Source organism: Aspergillus pseudodeflectus (genome assembly GCF_044049435.1).
Source record: "Aspergillus pseudodeflectus strain CBS 756.74 chromosome Unknown BJX68scaffold_64, whole genome shotgun sequence".
Classification (NCBI taxonomy): domain Eukaryota; kingdom Fungi; phylum Ascomycota; class Eurotiomycetes; order Eurotiales; family Aspergillaceae; genus Aspergillus; species Aspergillus pseudodeflectus.
The window spans coordinates 129078-143803 of record NW_027263840.1 but is presented as its reverse complement, the minus strand read 5'-3'; the positions used below and the strand labels follow the sequence as shown (position 1 = coordinate 143803).

Sequence of the window (14726 nt, the reverse complement as noted above, 5' to 3'; positions counted from 1 at the left end):
GGGTCAGACATCGTTCAAGCTCTGGCTTCGGGAGCGCACGCTGTACTAGTAGGGAGATCAGTGATGTATGGATATGCCCTCATTGGGAAGATGGTGTAAAGGCCGTGCTGCAAGGCTTACTAGCTGATCTCTATCTAAGTATGGCCACGGCTGGGATACCCTCCATTAGGGCTTGTAGCCATTGCATGTTGTATGTTAAAAGTTCCACCCAAGGAGGCCAATACTGCTTTATTACCGCTTATAATCATAGTATTCATGTACTTTCTAGAGCAAAGTGTCATAACAACCCATAATAATTTAATGGCCTGGCCTTCTGGTTCGTTGAAGGCTACTCTCATTCCTGCTTCATCTCTGCCATGAGCAGTTCCAAATCCTCCGCCAGAATCTGCTGTACGATGCATGTGGCAGCGGTAGATCCTGTTCAACAATGGTCAGCCTGCTATTCTTCCATAAAGCACTCTCGCAGGGAGAACTTACCACTACTAGCTGCGTTGGCAGCAGCCTTCAAGGCGTCGCCGCATCACCAGCGACGAAGACTCCGTGTACCAGTGTCGAGAATGTTGGGTCAACAACCTTGATATTTCGGCCAAGCATCGGGTTATCTTCGATTTCCACTCCAAGTTTGGCGGCCATGTCGGCGCCCGCCAGGACCGTAGATGGTTCATGGCCCAAGTAACCCATCTTGCATTCATTGCCTCCCTCGAGCGCCACCGTGACCCCAACGTCTGGTGTCTGCGCAGGAACGAGCTTCACGAACTCGCCGGTCTCAATGCTGCACTCAAATGCTTTGGTCTGCGTCAACGCCCTTTGCATGGCCTCAATTTCAGGAAGGGGCCCATCAGTGAAGACAGATGGGGGTCCGGATGTTGGAGTCGTGATCAGGTTCATAATCTGTGCCATGTGCGTATACATTGGCGAGGGAAATGTCGGGATTCCTCTGGGAAGGTGGGAGCGCTCGTGCGCGTCGCAGAAAAGGCGTTGGAAGCAGCGTTCAAGAGGCCGCAGTTAGCCTGCTGTTCGAGTACGGCCGGATTTTGTTCTAGGAACTTACATGTTTTGAGGCCAATTCTCCCTGTAGCTTTGATATCTGGCAGCACCTCTATGGAGCCCATAGCCAAAGCCAATTTCTGGCCTTTCCACACTTTCCCGTCCTTTGACGTGACTGTAGAGGACGGAGGCCCGGCTTCTGTCTTTTCATAGCCACAATTTCAGCCTCGATAAAGTGAACTGTCCCAGTTCCTATTTGTCGAAACTCCTCTGGAGCTATTCCATCCCGCGAGTTAAAGTTGCGCATCTCATGAGCTCCCTCGTTGCGAAAGCCAGCACCACCGAGTTGTGTGAATATTGTGGCGCGTCGGTTGGTTCGACTAAGGCCCAGCGCGACAGAAAGGCCCCCGGGGCCGGAGCCCACTATAAGAGCGTCGTACATAGCTTCGGGTATGGTCATTGTGTCTGGATAGCAAGTGAGAGTGAGCTTCAAAGTATGCGAATAGATTGTGTCCTGTTCCTGCCCCGTATTTCAATGCTTGTTCTTCCACAACTGACTCGCTCCTAGCTGCTCAACTTGGGTCCAAAGACTAGAATTATGGGTCTACTCGGAATAAGCATTGTCTTCAGGACAGTCTTCACGAGGGTGCCGCTATCGACACAGCTTCCATCACCATCGTCTAAACCTCCGATGTCCTATAGGATCCACCATGGAACGACGTATCCTGTTCTACTAGGGTGAGTTCGCAATTCAGGTTAAGTTTCACAGGCACTGACAGTGAACTCGCTCCACAGACAACAGAACGACCACCACCCACGTATGCAATACGCCTGTTCGGCCAACGGATCTATACAATAAGCTCACCGGAGCTCGCTGGCATCGTCATGAGAAAGCAAAAGCATCTCGACACCGAGACTCAATCCATAATCACAGTCTTCCAAATATGCTCGGGGCCGATAAAGCCGCGAATGAAATTATTGCTAGCGTCCACGCAACCCGCCGCAAAGAAGGCGCGCACCCCGTTCAGAGAGGAAATGAGATCCACTGAGCACAAGCTGCTGGCTGCTGGAGAACTGATGAAGACTTTTTACGAAGACATGATTACAGAAGTCAGTCGGAACATTGGTCCTTTTGCGCTCGACATTTCCGAAAACGCGGTGCCACTGCTGCATCTACTCGAGCAAGTCCTTATCACAGCAGCAAGAACAGCCCTCTATGGCAAGAACAGCCCTTTGGTTGCAATTCAGATCCTCGCTGTGTTCAGCGACTGATGAGACCCGTCCACTCGTCAGGTTGTACGAATCGCTTTGAACCTTATGCCCAAGTACACCGTTCCAGAAGCTTTCAAAGCCCGCGAAATGCTCGTCACCGCATTTCGCACATACCACGCCAGAGGAGGGAAGACGGTATGTCAGACATTGTTCGCCAACGCTGTAAGGTTGCTCGCAAATATGGCTGCTCTGACGACTAGTTGAGTTGCTCAACGGTCTGCTGAGAAACATGGTTCCGACAGTATTCTGGATGCTGGTTCATATCATACTAGACCCTGGATTGGCTGACCGAGTGAGCCATGAAGTCGAGGATTTCGTTCAAAAACCAGATCTCTACGTTGAGCCTTGCCCCAGGCGACATTCGCAAAGGGTGTCCTGTCCTCGTCGCGACTTAGCAGGAAACCCTCCGTCTATACTCGTCCTCCGCTCGAGCATAGCAGGTTATGGAGGATTTTATGTTGGCCGACGACTGTCTCTTGAGGAAAAACAGCCTCGCCACCATCCCAGCCGAAACAATCCAACTGCAACCCCCAGAACTGGGGACCCGAAGCTCTCAAATTCAACGTCGACCGCTGGTTCAGGTCACATCGAACGCTGAACACTTCGGCATGGGTGCCATTCGAGGGGGGTTCTTCGATTTGCCCCGGTCGCTTCTTCGTCTGTGACATGATAATGAGCACAGACATAGTTGTGCTTATGGGTATGATTTACGTGCCCAGAGACCAGACAAGCGCCGGGAAGAAAGACGCGAGTTGTGTCTGGTATTCGGATTCCCACGAAGAAGCAGCGAGAGAACGCCAGGCATTGACAATCTAGATTACGAAACACAGTATATCCCTACACATCTTCACTTAAAGCCCCTAACATTAAGAAAGGATCGCGGTAATGGCCTGAGGCATTCAGGGCAGTAAACATCACACTCGCATCTGTCTACGACGTTTTGGTCGATTGGACATTTTGAAATGCTTTGATTCTTGATTCAATGCTCAGTTACTGTTACCTAATGCGTGAAGTTGAAGGGAAAAGATGTTTGTGTTGTTAAAGCGCAAAAGGCGTTGCAAAAGATGGTGGCAGCTCCCTGATATATATTGGGGGACCTTCAAGTCACCTTTTGGTGTTTTGAAAAACCCCGGTCAACTGCAAGTACAGTACGTGCAAAAAATAATACACTATGTCAGATCCAGGTTCAACTAACTAGAAAGCCACAAGAGCGATTACAGTGTGTGCTGGAAGAGATTAAATCAAAGGAAGTCTCTTGGGTTCGAACGCCAGAGGGCAGAAACGGCCGAGGCGCTTTCGACTACGCCAGGCACAAAAATTGGCTTGGCCGATTTTACGGCCTTATAATCGGGGCGTTGCTTCGCCGACATTTACGCTTTGGTCGGTCGCGTCAAGTTCAAACTGCTCCTCTCCCTAGCAAAGACAACAAGACATGAACACCGTTCAAAGCAATTATTACTCGACCAAGTCAATGTCTCGCCGTCATCGCTCTGCTATACACTCTCATCAGTAACTCGGTCCACAGCTCTGAGCCAGAAAGAGAATGTCTTCCAGCGAGTCGTGGATCTCGAACCGCGACTGAGGCCCGAGAACGTTTCCAAACAGCTCGTCGGTGTTTTGGCTCCGCGCCTGGAATGTGAAAGGCGACGATGGCTCTGGACGTGTTACGTCTACCGGTGGTTGTATAGACGATTCCTGATCGCACACGGCTTGGACCAACTTGCGGATATCGATCGCGCACCGCTCTCCGTATGGGGACATGGACAAGGCCTGGTCACGGCTTATGGCTCCGGACGAACTACGATCGTGCTCGGCCTCAGCCAAAAGACGCAGGATCTTGACGCCGCGTTTTGCGATCATGCTAGGTCCGCTGCGCGACAGAATGGCAATTGTATCCTGGACGAGACCCCGGTGGCCCTGGTGCTCTGCGTCCGACGGTGAGCGGAATAGCATGTCCAAACAAAGGATGATCTGGGTAATGGTCAGTCAATGATGGATGATGCATCTTGTTCTGAATTGCAAAGCTTACACTTGCTGCGACCGCAAAGGCATGATAGATCCACAGAATCGGCCCGTCTTCCTCAGCAACCACCTTGCACTCGCGAATGATCGTTTTCGATGCGGCGATGCATGTTTTACGCGTAAAGGAAAAGGCCGGGTTGGTGAAGCTGGACCAGAGGAACTTGCGGTGGATCATGATGATCTTGTGCGCCGAGCTGATCGATAGGCAATGTCTGGCCCAAGGAACATGGCGAGGCCAAGAGGGATGAAGCGCCGTGTTCTTCAGCCATCGAGGTACATGCTTTGCCAGCGTCCGCATCTGCGTGTCGTAGCGCAGGACATGCTCATACTTTGTGTACGGGGTGTTTGATTGCGCCAGGTCGTCCTGCAACCGTGGCATCAATCGCGCGACCCCATACAGGATTCGATGGTAGCTCATGCTCGTTGGCTCATCATCTGACAGAGCTGTCATTTCCTCGTCTCTGCAGTTCATCGGCTCCGATGTGCTAAAGTCGAGGAGATGGATGAAATAGCTCTCTGAGAACGGGATCGAGAACCAATCTTGGATGCAGAGCTCCGTCCAGACCCGTCGACCAATCTCCTTTCGGACCACGGTATTAGGACTGTCGTCGCCCCCAGAGCCCAGAAGGTGCAGGCCAAGACTCTGAGCTATCCTGACGGCGGTTGCCAGCATGACGGAGTGACTGTTCGAGTGGCCCAACATGTGCGCGCTACTCGTCATGGTCGCGATACACTCAACGGCGTAGATAGAGTGGTTGGAAGTGTAGTCTGCTCGATTTAAGCAAACGAGAGCCGCCTTGAACCACCGTCGCGCAATTGTACAGCGTTCCTGTTCGCCAAAGCCCCATGACCGTGCCATCGCTGGAGGGGCACAAGTCATACTCCCCGCGAGAACTGCAAAAAGAAGCGCAACCCATTGTAGGTCGAGGGTCGGCTGGTCGATGCGACACCCATGTCGCTCCAGAAACTGATTTACCTCGTGTTGAAAGACCACAGTATGGAAAGAGGCGTGATACCAGAGGAGGGAATCGCAGTGATACTGTACGATGCGCTGCACGCATCGCGGCTCCGGAAGGAGCAACTGCAAAACTGTGAGTGACGAAGAGTCATCGCTCAGACGCAAGTGAGCAGCTTCCTCATCCGAGCTCCCGTCCAGAGCGACATCGCCAGGCGACCGTCCTGGTCCATCTGAATTCGGGTTGAAGCCACCGTACCCCTGGACCTTGCGCCGACCCCAGGCCAAAAATTCGAGAATCGTCGCAGCGTCCTCTACCTCTGTTGTTTCTCTATTACCATTTGCCTCTTGTGGAGATACTCCGATCGGTCCCTGTTCATCTTGCGTGGTCTGTTCGGCTGGCGATGGAGGTACTGAGAATACCCTGTCGTTGAAATTAGGAGTGGCTGATTTCCCCTGCCTGACTGCTCGCAGTGTCGCTTGGAGCTCTTCAATGCAGGTCGAGAGATTGCTTTCCAACGTATCTACAGTTGACCCGCCTGGATCCTGCGTTCTTGGAGGCGGAGCGGTAGAGAGATGGCGACTCTGCTGCGGAGTGCGATAGCAGGCCTTCCCTCTATTCGCTGTGAGAATTCGCCCTGATACGGTCGGAGAGGCGTATCTTACCTTCTCGTGCAGTTTCGGCAGGGAACGACCTTATCGCACTTGATCTTCTTGCGCGTACACTCGGCACAGGCGAGTCGTCTCCGCACGCCTGGAGCGCTCATCTTGGCCCAACGCGGGGGCTCCAATAACTCCTAGGCCGAGCTGATCGGGTGAGGGTCTGGCGGTATATGAATCGAATCGGGTTTCTTATCAGTTCGGCCGAGGCGGCGCACAGCCAGTCACATTCATGCCGATGGTCAGATAGGGTGACACATAGATAGAGAGATATCCAGTCTAGGCCCTTCGAACACGACGACGCAAGGGCGGCGGCCAAATGTCGCCAGTTAAGATCAACCCAAAATGCCGACGGCCAGGTTCGATTGTTATCCCTCATTGAACCATCATGTCGCTTCTGCGTCGTCGAAATTGGGCGCTCCCCAAACAGCCCAGCAGCATCGCGCCCGATCACGTCTGGAGTAATGCTGGTAAGCGGGGTGACCTGTGGATACAGAATAAGCAAAAACTAAGCATCCTCAACAGATCAGGACCCCGTCCCACCAGAAAAATGGACCTGGACGGGGTGGACCTTTACGCAGTACTGGCTGTCCGACCTGGTCACCATCTCCACCTGGTCGGCTGCCAGCTCGGCCTTTGCCTCTGGCTTGTCAGCGACGGACACGATCCTCCTCACTCTTGTTGCAGCGCTCTGCAATGCCATCCCTACAGGTGAGCCCAACCCAGACAGTCGCTCGGCGATGCACTGACAGCTCGCCCAGTTCTGAATGGCGCTGTCGGGGCCGATCTACACATTCCCTTTCCAGTCGCTATTCGCGCCAGCTATGGCACTTACTTCGGCTACTTTTGTGTCGCATCGCGGGCAATTCTGGCCATGTTCTGGTTCGGTGTCCAGAGTTCGTATGGCGGAAGATGCGTGACTCCAGTAAGGGCACATTTGGAGTTGATAAAGTAGCTCTCTAACCAATTCAGATTATTGCAGCCATTTGGCCCAGCTACGCAGACTTGCCCAACCATCTTCCAGCATCCGCCGCAATCACGACTCAAGGCATGATCTCATACGTTGTTTACCACGCCGTGCAAACTCCGTTCTTGTTCATTCCCACGCATAAACTCCATTACATGTTCATGTTCAAGTCTGCTCTTGTGCCGCCAATGGCACTGGCAATGGTGATTTGGATCAGCGTCAAAGCCGGTGGTGGAGCCGACCTTTTCAGCAAACCGGCCACTGTTCATGGCTCGGAGCGCGCATGGCTATGGCTTACGAATATGACCTCAATCACTGGCGGATTCTCTACCCTGGCCGTAAACATATCCGACTTTTCGCGATTCAGCAAGAAGCCTGGAGGTCCCGTGTGGCAACTGCCAATGATCCCATTCTTCAAGGTTATTACTGGCCTGTTTGGTATCATCGCGGCGAGCGCCTCCCAGAATGTGTATGGAGAAATCCTCTGGAGCCCGCTTGACATCATCGACAACTGGAAGGGGTCTCCAGGTGCTCGCGCAGCAGCATTCTTCTGCTCGTCGCTGTGGCTGCTCGCAACGATCTGCAACAATATCTCTGCAAATTCCATCTCATTCTCGAACGGTACGTGCTATATATGTCTTGTCGAAGCGAACGTGAACTGGCAACTGACTTGTTAGATCTGGTAACCATGTGCCCAAAATGGATCAACATAAAACGCGGCATGGTCATCTGCCTGCTGCTTGGTGGATGGGCACTCTGTCCCTGGATTATCATCAGGAATGGCACCACCTTCCTCAGCTTTATGGGCGCGTATGCCATCTTCATGGCTCCGATTGCGGGCATTCTCTTTTGCGATTACTGGATCATCAAGCGACGCAAGTACGATGTGCCGGCCTTGTATGACCCCAAAGGTATCTATTACTACAAGGTATGTTTCTTACCCCCATATATACCGGTAACTTATGCCAACATTTCATAGTTGGGAACAAACTGGCGCGCCCTCGTCTGCAATCTGGTAGTGATCGTACCGCTACTGCCTGGTCTTGCTCATGCCGTAACGCCAAACAATGTGTCCATCAACACCGGTCTTCAGCACCTTTACTCCATAAACTATCTCTATGGATTCTTTCTCTCGACAGCCATGTACTGGTTCTTCAATTACTTCTGGCCGGATCGACAGACGCTTATTCCCGCTGTCGTGCCTGGGGTTATCGTCGATAACCTGTCAGGGGTGGTTTCGGACATCGAAAGCTTTGCTCCTGATGTGAAGCAAGCGGCGCGTTCTGATAAGGCTATCTCAGAGGATATGTGATTATAATAATGTTGATAAGAATCGTGTCGATGGCGTATGAGCTTTGTGTATCCATGTTTTAGTTAGCCGGTTACGGACGAGTCAAAGAAATTCTATCTATCGGCGTTCGTTTAATTGTGGAGAGCAGTCAAATCCGGCCGTCTGCGTGCTCTTGTAGCATACGAGGAGGAAAGCAGAGATGTTTTTGCAAGTCTACTATCAAACATCTTAAAGTACACAAAGGGTCATTGGGCCAGAGAATTAATGTCTCGAGCGTGGTTTACAGCGAGCTACGCGATAGAGAAGCAGGTCTCAACGCCGACTTGATTAACAGTCTTTGAGATATGCGAATATGAGGGACTATCCTGAAGGGTGGTCCGAAGCCGCAATGTTGCACTGGTGCATGATCCTAGGCCCGTAGGACTCGGGGAACTCAGTCTATGCTGCAGTTAGTATCCATTCGAGAGCGAATATTGAAAAGAGGTCTCACAATGCTGTGCCACAGCGCCCGATTATACCAAAGTATGACGTCTTGTTCCTGATGGGGATGTGCGTAGATGTTCTCTGGAGAGAGCACAGGGCTCATGACTCTATCATCGTATTAGCCACGGTCCCAATCTCGCGGTTTCCGACTTACTTGTCCATAAAGGCCCTGACTTCTCCTAGGTCCGTGACAATTGTTTCCTCTCCGTCGGGCTTGTCCTTGAGGTACAATTTGAACGCGCCTTGCCCGTGTACTTGGAGCGACTTTTCACCAGTGACCGGGTTCGTCCAGACCATGGGATAGACACAGACCCTGTCAGCACTCCACGGCCGCAGCTGATCAAGCGGAACCTCTTTCCCCTCGGTTACTAGGGTATGGCCGAGCTGCGTACTCCGCGCCGTCGACATCCACTGAAAAGCATGCGGTGCATACTCAATCCGACTATGCATGACGATCTGCCTGGTCTCCTCATCAAGCAGCTCAAGGGCCCTCGACCCCGCAACCATCGCCGTCGCACCCGGCGCAATCTCCATCCTTCGCCCCGTCCCATCACCCCAGTGCACAGTCACATCAGGCCCCTTCGGCGTCCGAACAGCAAGAAGACACCCCACCCGCGGCGGCGGAATATCATAAAGCGCCCCATCCCAATGCCACTGATAGAACCGACTGGCGCCCTTATCGCGCTCCTCCTGCGGCATGTGAGGCGGAATATGGAAATTGATGTGATCGATACCCTTGACCTGGAACCCCGGGGGGAAGTCGAAGTGGTTGTCAGGGACTTGTCCGCGGCCCAGGATGTGGACTTGGGGCTGGGCGTTGATGGCTGGTCTGTTTGGGAGGCCGTAGATGGTCACTCCGTTTTCGGAGAGGAGGATGGGATCGGCGCCATGTGCGAAGCCTCCTGTTTTCTCTTCGGGGTCGAAGCTTTATACTGTCAGCTCTATTGCCAGGAGTGGGTAGCTGGGTTGAGATATCGTACCAAGCTGTCAGTCGATACTGCTGCTGCGGTGTCAACATTTGAGGCTGCTCCTTGAAGACAAGCAGCTTGTGCTTATGCAGCGCATCGGAAATCAAGGCAAAGTCGGCAGACGTGAAATTGTTCAGATCGATGCCGTAGATCTCTGCTCCAAAGTCGACCTTGTTGCCCTCTGAATGTTGGATAGGCACAACTCGCCCATTGCTCGTCTCGGCCTCGGGCGGAACATACACCTCGTGGACTGAGAGGACCTTTGGTGGCTGGACCACGGTCGCTGCGGTTGAAACGGCGAATACCATCGTGACTCGGTTCGGGGCTTCTTGACAACTGAATACGCATTTGGAGCTGCTGGAACATTTTATCATGGCATATAATTCGAAAGTCACCAGTATGATCGGAGAACCTCGAACTTCGGCCGATCAACTGATCAGAAAGATTAAACTCGGGTTTGCTGGGGAGAAGAGATACGAGCGTTATCTACACAATCACTGCTGATCGGCCGAGGCCGGATCCGCGGTTCGGATTGACTGGAATAGACTATTTCATTCGAAACATAGAAGCCAGCAGGGCAATCTGGCAACAAAAGAGCTCATCAACTATGACTCCTACATCCGGATACTACCAAACGCCCAATGGGACCAATACCCATTTCATTCAAATCGGAAACCCCACGGGGACTCTGATCGTTCTGCTCCATGGATTGGGAGGTTCGACAGATACATTCACACCACTGCTCCCTCATCTACACCCGGAAACGTATAGACTCGTTTGCGCAGACCTCGAAGGACTCGGAAAGACCCATCTATCATCGCCGGACGTGACGTTATCCATCACTCGCTATGTCGACGACCTGGACTCTCTCTTGGCATCTTTGCAGAGCACTGACCAAAAGCCCCTATTGCTCGTCGGACACAGCCTCGGCGGAATCATCGCAACGCACTACGCCGCTCGCCACCCTGAAAGAGTCAAAGGACTTGCGCTCCTTGGGACCGGCCGATCAATCGCGAACATCCCACCGGCCCGCGAGAGGATGCTAGGTCTGGCTGCAAAGACACGAGTAGAAGGAATCAAGGCCGCTGCGGAAACAGCAGCCATCTCAAACTTCCCGATAGGCGTCGAGATTGCACAGGAGCTAAGAGACAGTGTCCGAGAAGCAGTGGCACAAAGCGATGCGGATGGATATGCAAAGGCCTGCGAGGCAGTGGCAGCTCTGGATCACGTTGATCCTGATTATGGTCGGATTACCGCGCCCACCTTGCTTCTGGCTGGGAGTGAGGATGTAATATCTCCCCCAGAGAGATCATTTGGGTTGAAAGAATTAATTGGGGATGATTCTTGGGTGACGATTCTGGAGGGGGTTGGACATCAGTTTATCTTACAGGATCTAGATGGCTGCGTTGCTGCGTTCAAGGCATGGTTTGAACGCATAGAAAAGTACTGAAAGGCGAGGATCTGAGCCATATACATGTTTTGATTATAAGAAAAGGCGGTTTCCTGTTTACCGACACCGCGGGACTCGGTGTACCTTCACCTGGTGGGCTCGGCTCAGTTATACTCATTGTAGGTAAAAGGAGCATTTATTAGTTATAATAGCGGATGGTGATCTACGTAAGTATTTGAATAACTCATCCTATCGCGGGGCATGAATATTGGAGCATGTACAAGAGGGTCTCGGTGATGGCTTGATCGTTGTCAGACCCAGACCCAGACCCAGTACAAGCCGCTGCCTCCCACAGATCAGATGGGCTCATACTGGTCATATCAGTGCATTCATTGTCCTTCTCGGCCGTGGCAGACTCTTCGCCAAATACCGACTCGCTCAGAAGAGGCTGACAGAATCGGTCTGTCTCATTGTAAATGTCCAGGTTCCACCCCTCATATGCAGACTGCTCGGGCAAGACAGGGAACGGGGCCGGCTCAAGGCACTGGTATACGCAAAGGCTAGTATGATCGGTTGCCAGCGGTGTAAGCCGAGGCGATTGCGCGGGTGAAGGTTGAGGGCCCAGTTGGGCAGGCGACCAGTCCGGATATTCTTCTTTCGATGGCAGCTTTCCCGAAGACATGGCATAGTCCAAAGAGAAAAGGACCTTGAAATATAGGTGCGGACTTTGCCAGTAGAGCTCGCTCCATTCTTGTGGTTGATTCTGACGCTCCGGCTGCGCGATGTCGTGTGGATTCTTGCGAGTCTCGTCCAGTTCGCCCTTTGAAACCCGCAGCAACCGGTCAATGATGTCTGTGAGAAACTGGGCAACCAGGAACTGCTGTTTGTATTGCCTCATCGCTTCTTCAAAAACCCAGAGCTCGGGCATGCGAGTTCGCTTCTGGCTCTGACTCTTGGACAGCTGAACATCGAGAGACGCGAGTAATAGCGGCCATGCGGTATAGGCTACGCTGCGTCTGGTCAATACTTAGGCCATGTAGCGGACATGGAAAGACACAACGTACGCACTGATAGGCAGGAGACCGGCCTGATTTGACACCACCAGCCTCCTGAGTACATCCTTAAGGCCTGCAAAGGAGCCCATCAGGTTGCTCATGCTCATTCCCACACCCGTCATCCCATCAGGCTTGGGGCCATGGGTGCTCATGCTGGACATGAAAATGATGAAATGGCTCAAGGCCATATGCGCGCTGCTAAAGAAGAATAAGTTATCTGTCCTAGTTGAGCGTTTCGGGAATTGGGCAACTGACTGATAGTACATCCACTGGAGATCCACGCATACTGTTATGAAACTGCTACGGTTCGCGCTGGCAGAAGCTATGAACTGCAGCTCTGGCTCTGCTTTGTCCAGCCACATCTTTAGATCATGCGTGCAGAGGTCCAAAGCCACAAGGGCTCCGCGGAGATCTTCATGCGATGGGAGTGCCGGGATGGGCGTATTATTTCGAGAGCACGTTATCATCACTGTCGAGGTAAGCGCAGCCGCAAGCTGGCAGTGGATAACAAAGGTCTTCATGAGATTATGCTTTGTAGCCATGTCATACACACTAGACCCCTTCATCTCGGACTCCATGTCTTGCTCTGTTAGCGGGTCTTGGTAGGGATCAAAAGCATCTGGTGTAACCTGTAGAGGTCGGCGCATGGCAAGTGCAATTGTCCTATCCCGCACAATCACGCACCAAAAGAGTCGCTTTTTGCGTTGGCGCTCATGCAGCGTCAAGCCTGGGAGAGTCCGGTAAAGCTGCAATCGACTCGCTTGGGCGGACTGAATCGCCATTGATAAGAAGGAGCTGTTCGTATACATGTCGAGGGCTGTTGATTGGAGCGATAATAACAAGGCAGCTTGGGTCCGGACAGCATGGTCGGTCTCTGTTTTGAACTGGAGGAGGAGCTATCCGTATGCATATACATTAATCACCTGTCGACCGCCGCGGGAGCCAGAGTTGCTTACTGAAGCACGGTGGTGGAGGGCTTCGCTGGCCTCGTGGGAACCATCGAAGCCACTGGCTTGGAGACTGGGGAGGGGTACAAACTCCAGGCAGCATCAGCATCAGCATTCATTTACATTGGGAGCACTTACCCTGGATGCCGCGAAGAGCATGGCCTGAAATAACAAAAGGGATATTTTGGGTCTCCGTGCTTCCTGCTCATAGGACAGCCACATGTCGGCCTCATCCACCACAGGCATACACGGGTGGACATGGAGGAAATACTCGCGGACGAAGTTGTCCAGATGAGATCTGTGGGGAATTTTGAAGCATCCCTCGCTCTCCAGATATTTCACATCACTCACAGAAAGCCTAGCCGGTGCTGTCGATTCGAGGAAGCTATAAGAAGAGAAGGGCACACTCTTGTCGATGGCAGTCCTTTGGATGATTAATCGTGGTTTGCGGGGAATCGAGGACGGCGGCGAGAGGTGGCTGGTAGGCACATTGCATGCAACTCTTGTATTTGGGAACTCGAAAAGAAGGTTACCTTCCCCATCGCCAATAATCGTCTTTGCAAAGCGGACGCCAGAGGGGAAAGGCGTGCCTGGTGGGAGCGCGGGGGCGGCAATGGCCGGATCCCTCGGCGTTTGCGGTACATCTTCCAGAAAACGATACGTCGTGCGTCTGTGAGAACGAAACCATCAGGGCTACTCTGGAGCAATATGTACACGATGAGCGTGGACTTACCTGCGACGAGGCCTACGCATGCAGGTCTGCCGATCCAGGCGGCAGTTCGTGCAAGGCCCGCCTGTGACGGACAGATCGCATCTCACTTTGCGAGCGTGGCACAAGGTGCAAACCCCGCTGCTTCTGGTACGCTTTGTGGGAGGGAGATCAGCAGTATCCATGAGTAGGACTGTTTGGTATGAGTCGTCAGTCTGCTGGAGGCATTCGTCACCGTTAAGACCGCTCCCCGACGTGGTTGGAGGGTAAGAGGACCACTTACTGAGAGTGCTCGGCCGGAAATTTGATAAAATCCCCAAGTTCAAATTGATTCAAGTGTCGATTCGGCAAACGAACCTGGTTCAGGTTGCGTGTGACTGGCCGGAAGGGCGACATCCGGGGCCCGAATCCTCCTGGCAACAGATCCAACGTGAATGGTCGTCCGAATCAAATCACGCGAGTTGGTGACTGGTTAGTGCGGATTTCTCCATGAAAGAAACCAGAGTCCCGGATCAACCGCTACAAGATTCGAAACTTTGTTCGTCCATGGGACCAAGGTTGTGTCATGTCGCCGATTCAACACAATTTAGTTCACTTTTCTGACCAGGTGAAGTCCAGGAAGTATCAGCTGCTTCGACAGGACGTCCCTATTCGGCCCAGTCGCAGCACGGCTAATAGCCTCAATTCTCTGGATATGTACCCCAGAGTCCCCGACCACAAAATCTGGGGATTTCGCTCGATCCTCGTGAACGCCGACGTGGCAGATGCGGGGTCCACGCACGAACAAAGAAATCTTCGTTTGACCACTGAGATGCGTGGTTTCTAAAGGGCCCGTGCTCTCCGCACGAGCCCGATCCAATCACATCTATCGACTGAGGTCAAAGGCGTCGTCGCGAATGCTCCATTACCTCGGTAGTAGTCTCAAATAGGTAATATGTCAATTCCACTTATTCATGCCCTGAGAAGAGCCGAGAATTGTGGGACATCCCAAAGTGTTGGCTCCTCGAGTGATACAACGCC

The 14726-nt window shown here is 52.6% G+C and overlaps 7 protein-coding genes across 7 annotated transcripts; 3 read left to right on the top strand and 4 right to left on the bottom strand.

Annotated features, from left to right (window-relative positions):
* Positions 1-504: 504 nt before the first annotated feature.
* On the bottom strand, positions 505-1429 carry BJX68DRAFT_258457 (uncharacterized protein; the record flags this gene model as incomplete). The annotated part of the gene is made up of 2 exons (XM_071043533.1): positions 505-937; positions 1164-1429. The coding sequence occupies 2 exons, from the start codon at positions 1427-1429 to the stop codon at positions 505-507; spliced, it is 699 nt and encodes a 232-aa protein (XP_070894160.1).
* Positions 1430-1872: 443 nt separating this feature from the next.
* BJX68DRAFT_271594 (uncharacterized protein) lies at positions 1873-2259 on the top strand (the record flags this gene model as incomplete). The annotated part of the gene is made up of 1 exon (XM_071046979.1): positions 1873-2259. The coding sequence occupies one exon, from the start codon at positions 1873-1875 to the stop codon at positions 2257-2259; it is 387 nt and encodes a 128-aa protein (XP_070894159.1).
* Positions 2260-3707: 1448 nt separating this feature from the next.
* BJX68DRAFT_246545 (Zn(II)2Cys6 transcription factor) lies at positions 3708-6026 on the bottom strand. The gene is made up of 3 exons (XM_071041663.1): positions 5903-6026; positions 4289-5852; positions 3708-4230 (listed from the first exon to the last, which is right to left on the bottom strand). Exons 1-3 carry the CDS (start codon positions 6001-6003, stop codon positions 3766-3768), a joined length of 2130 nt encoding a protein of 709 aa, XP_070894158.1. The 5' UTR covers positions 6004-6026; the 3' UTR covers positions 3708-3765.
* A 254-nt stretch (positions 6027-6280) lies between these two features.
* On the top strand, positions 6281-8324 carry BJX68DRAFT_278957 (nucleobase cation symporter-1 family protein). Its single transcript, XM_071048638.1, has 6 exons — positions 6281-6366; positions 6422-6607; positions 6658-6821; positions 6869-7484; positions 7541-7791; positions 7843-8324. Exons 1-6 carry the CDS (start codon positions 6285-6287, stop codon positions 8173-8175), a joined length of 1632 nt encoding a protein of 543 aa, XP_070894157.1. The 5' UTR covers positions 6281-6284; the 3' UTR covers positions 8176-8324.
* Positions 8325-8587: 263 nt separating this feature from the next.
* Positions 8588-9913, bottom strand: BJX68DRAFT_278954 (TauD/TfdA dioxygenase family protein; the record flags this gene model as incomplete). The annotated part of the gene is made up of 3 exons (XM_071048637.1): positions 8588-8744; positions 8792-9461; positions 9571-9913. The coding sequence occupies 3 exons, from the start codon at positions 9911-9913 to the stop codon at positions 8588-8590; spliced, it is 1170 nt and encodes a 389-aa protein (XP_070894156.1).
* Positions 9914-10212: 299 nt separating this feature from the next.
* Positions 10213-11055, top strand: BJX68DRAFT_271589 (alpha/beta fold hydrolase; the record flags this gene model as incomplete). Its single annotated transcript, XM_071046978.1, has 1 exon — positions 10213-11055. One exon carries the CDS (start codon positions 10213-10215, stop codon positions 11053-11055), a length of 843 nt encoding a protein of 280 aa, XP_070894155.1.
* A 184-nt stretch (positions 11056-11239) lies between these two features.
* On the bottom strand, positions 11240-13891 carry BJX68DRAFT_278953 (Zn(II)2Cys6 transcription factor; the record flags this gene model as incomplete). The annotated part of the gene is made up of 6 exons (XM_071048636.1): positions 11240-12005; positions 12060-12248; positions 12306-12946; positions 13007-13087; positions 13136-13667; positions 13731-13891. 6 exons carry the CDS (start codon positions 13889-13891, stop codon positions 11240-11242), a joined length of 2370 nt encoding a protein of 789 aa, XP_070894154.1.
* Positions 13892-14726: the final 835 nt, after the last annotated feature.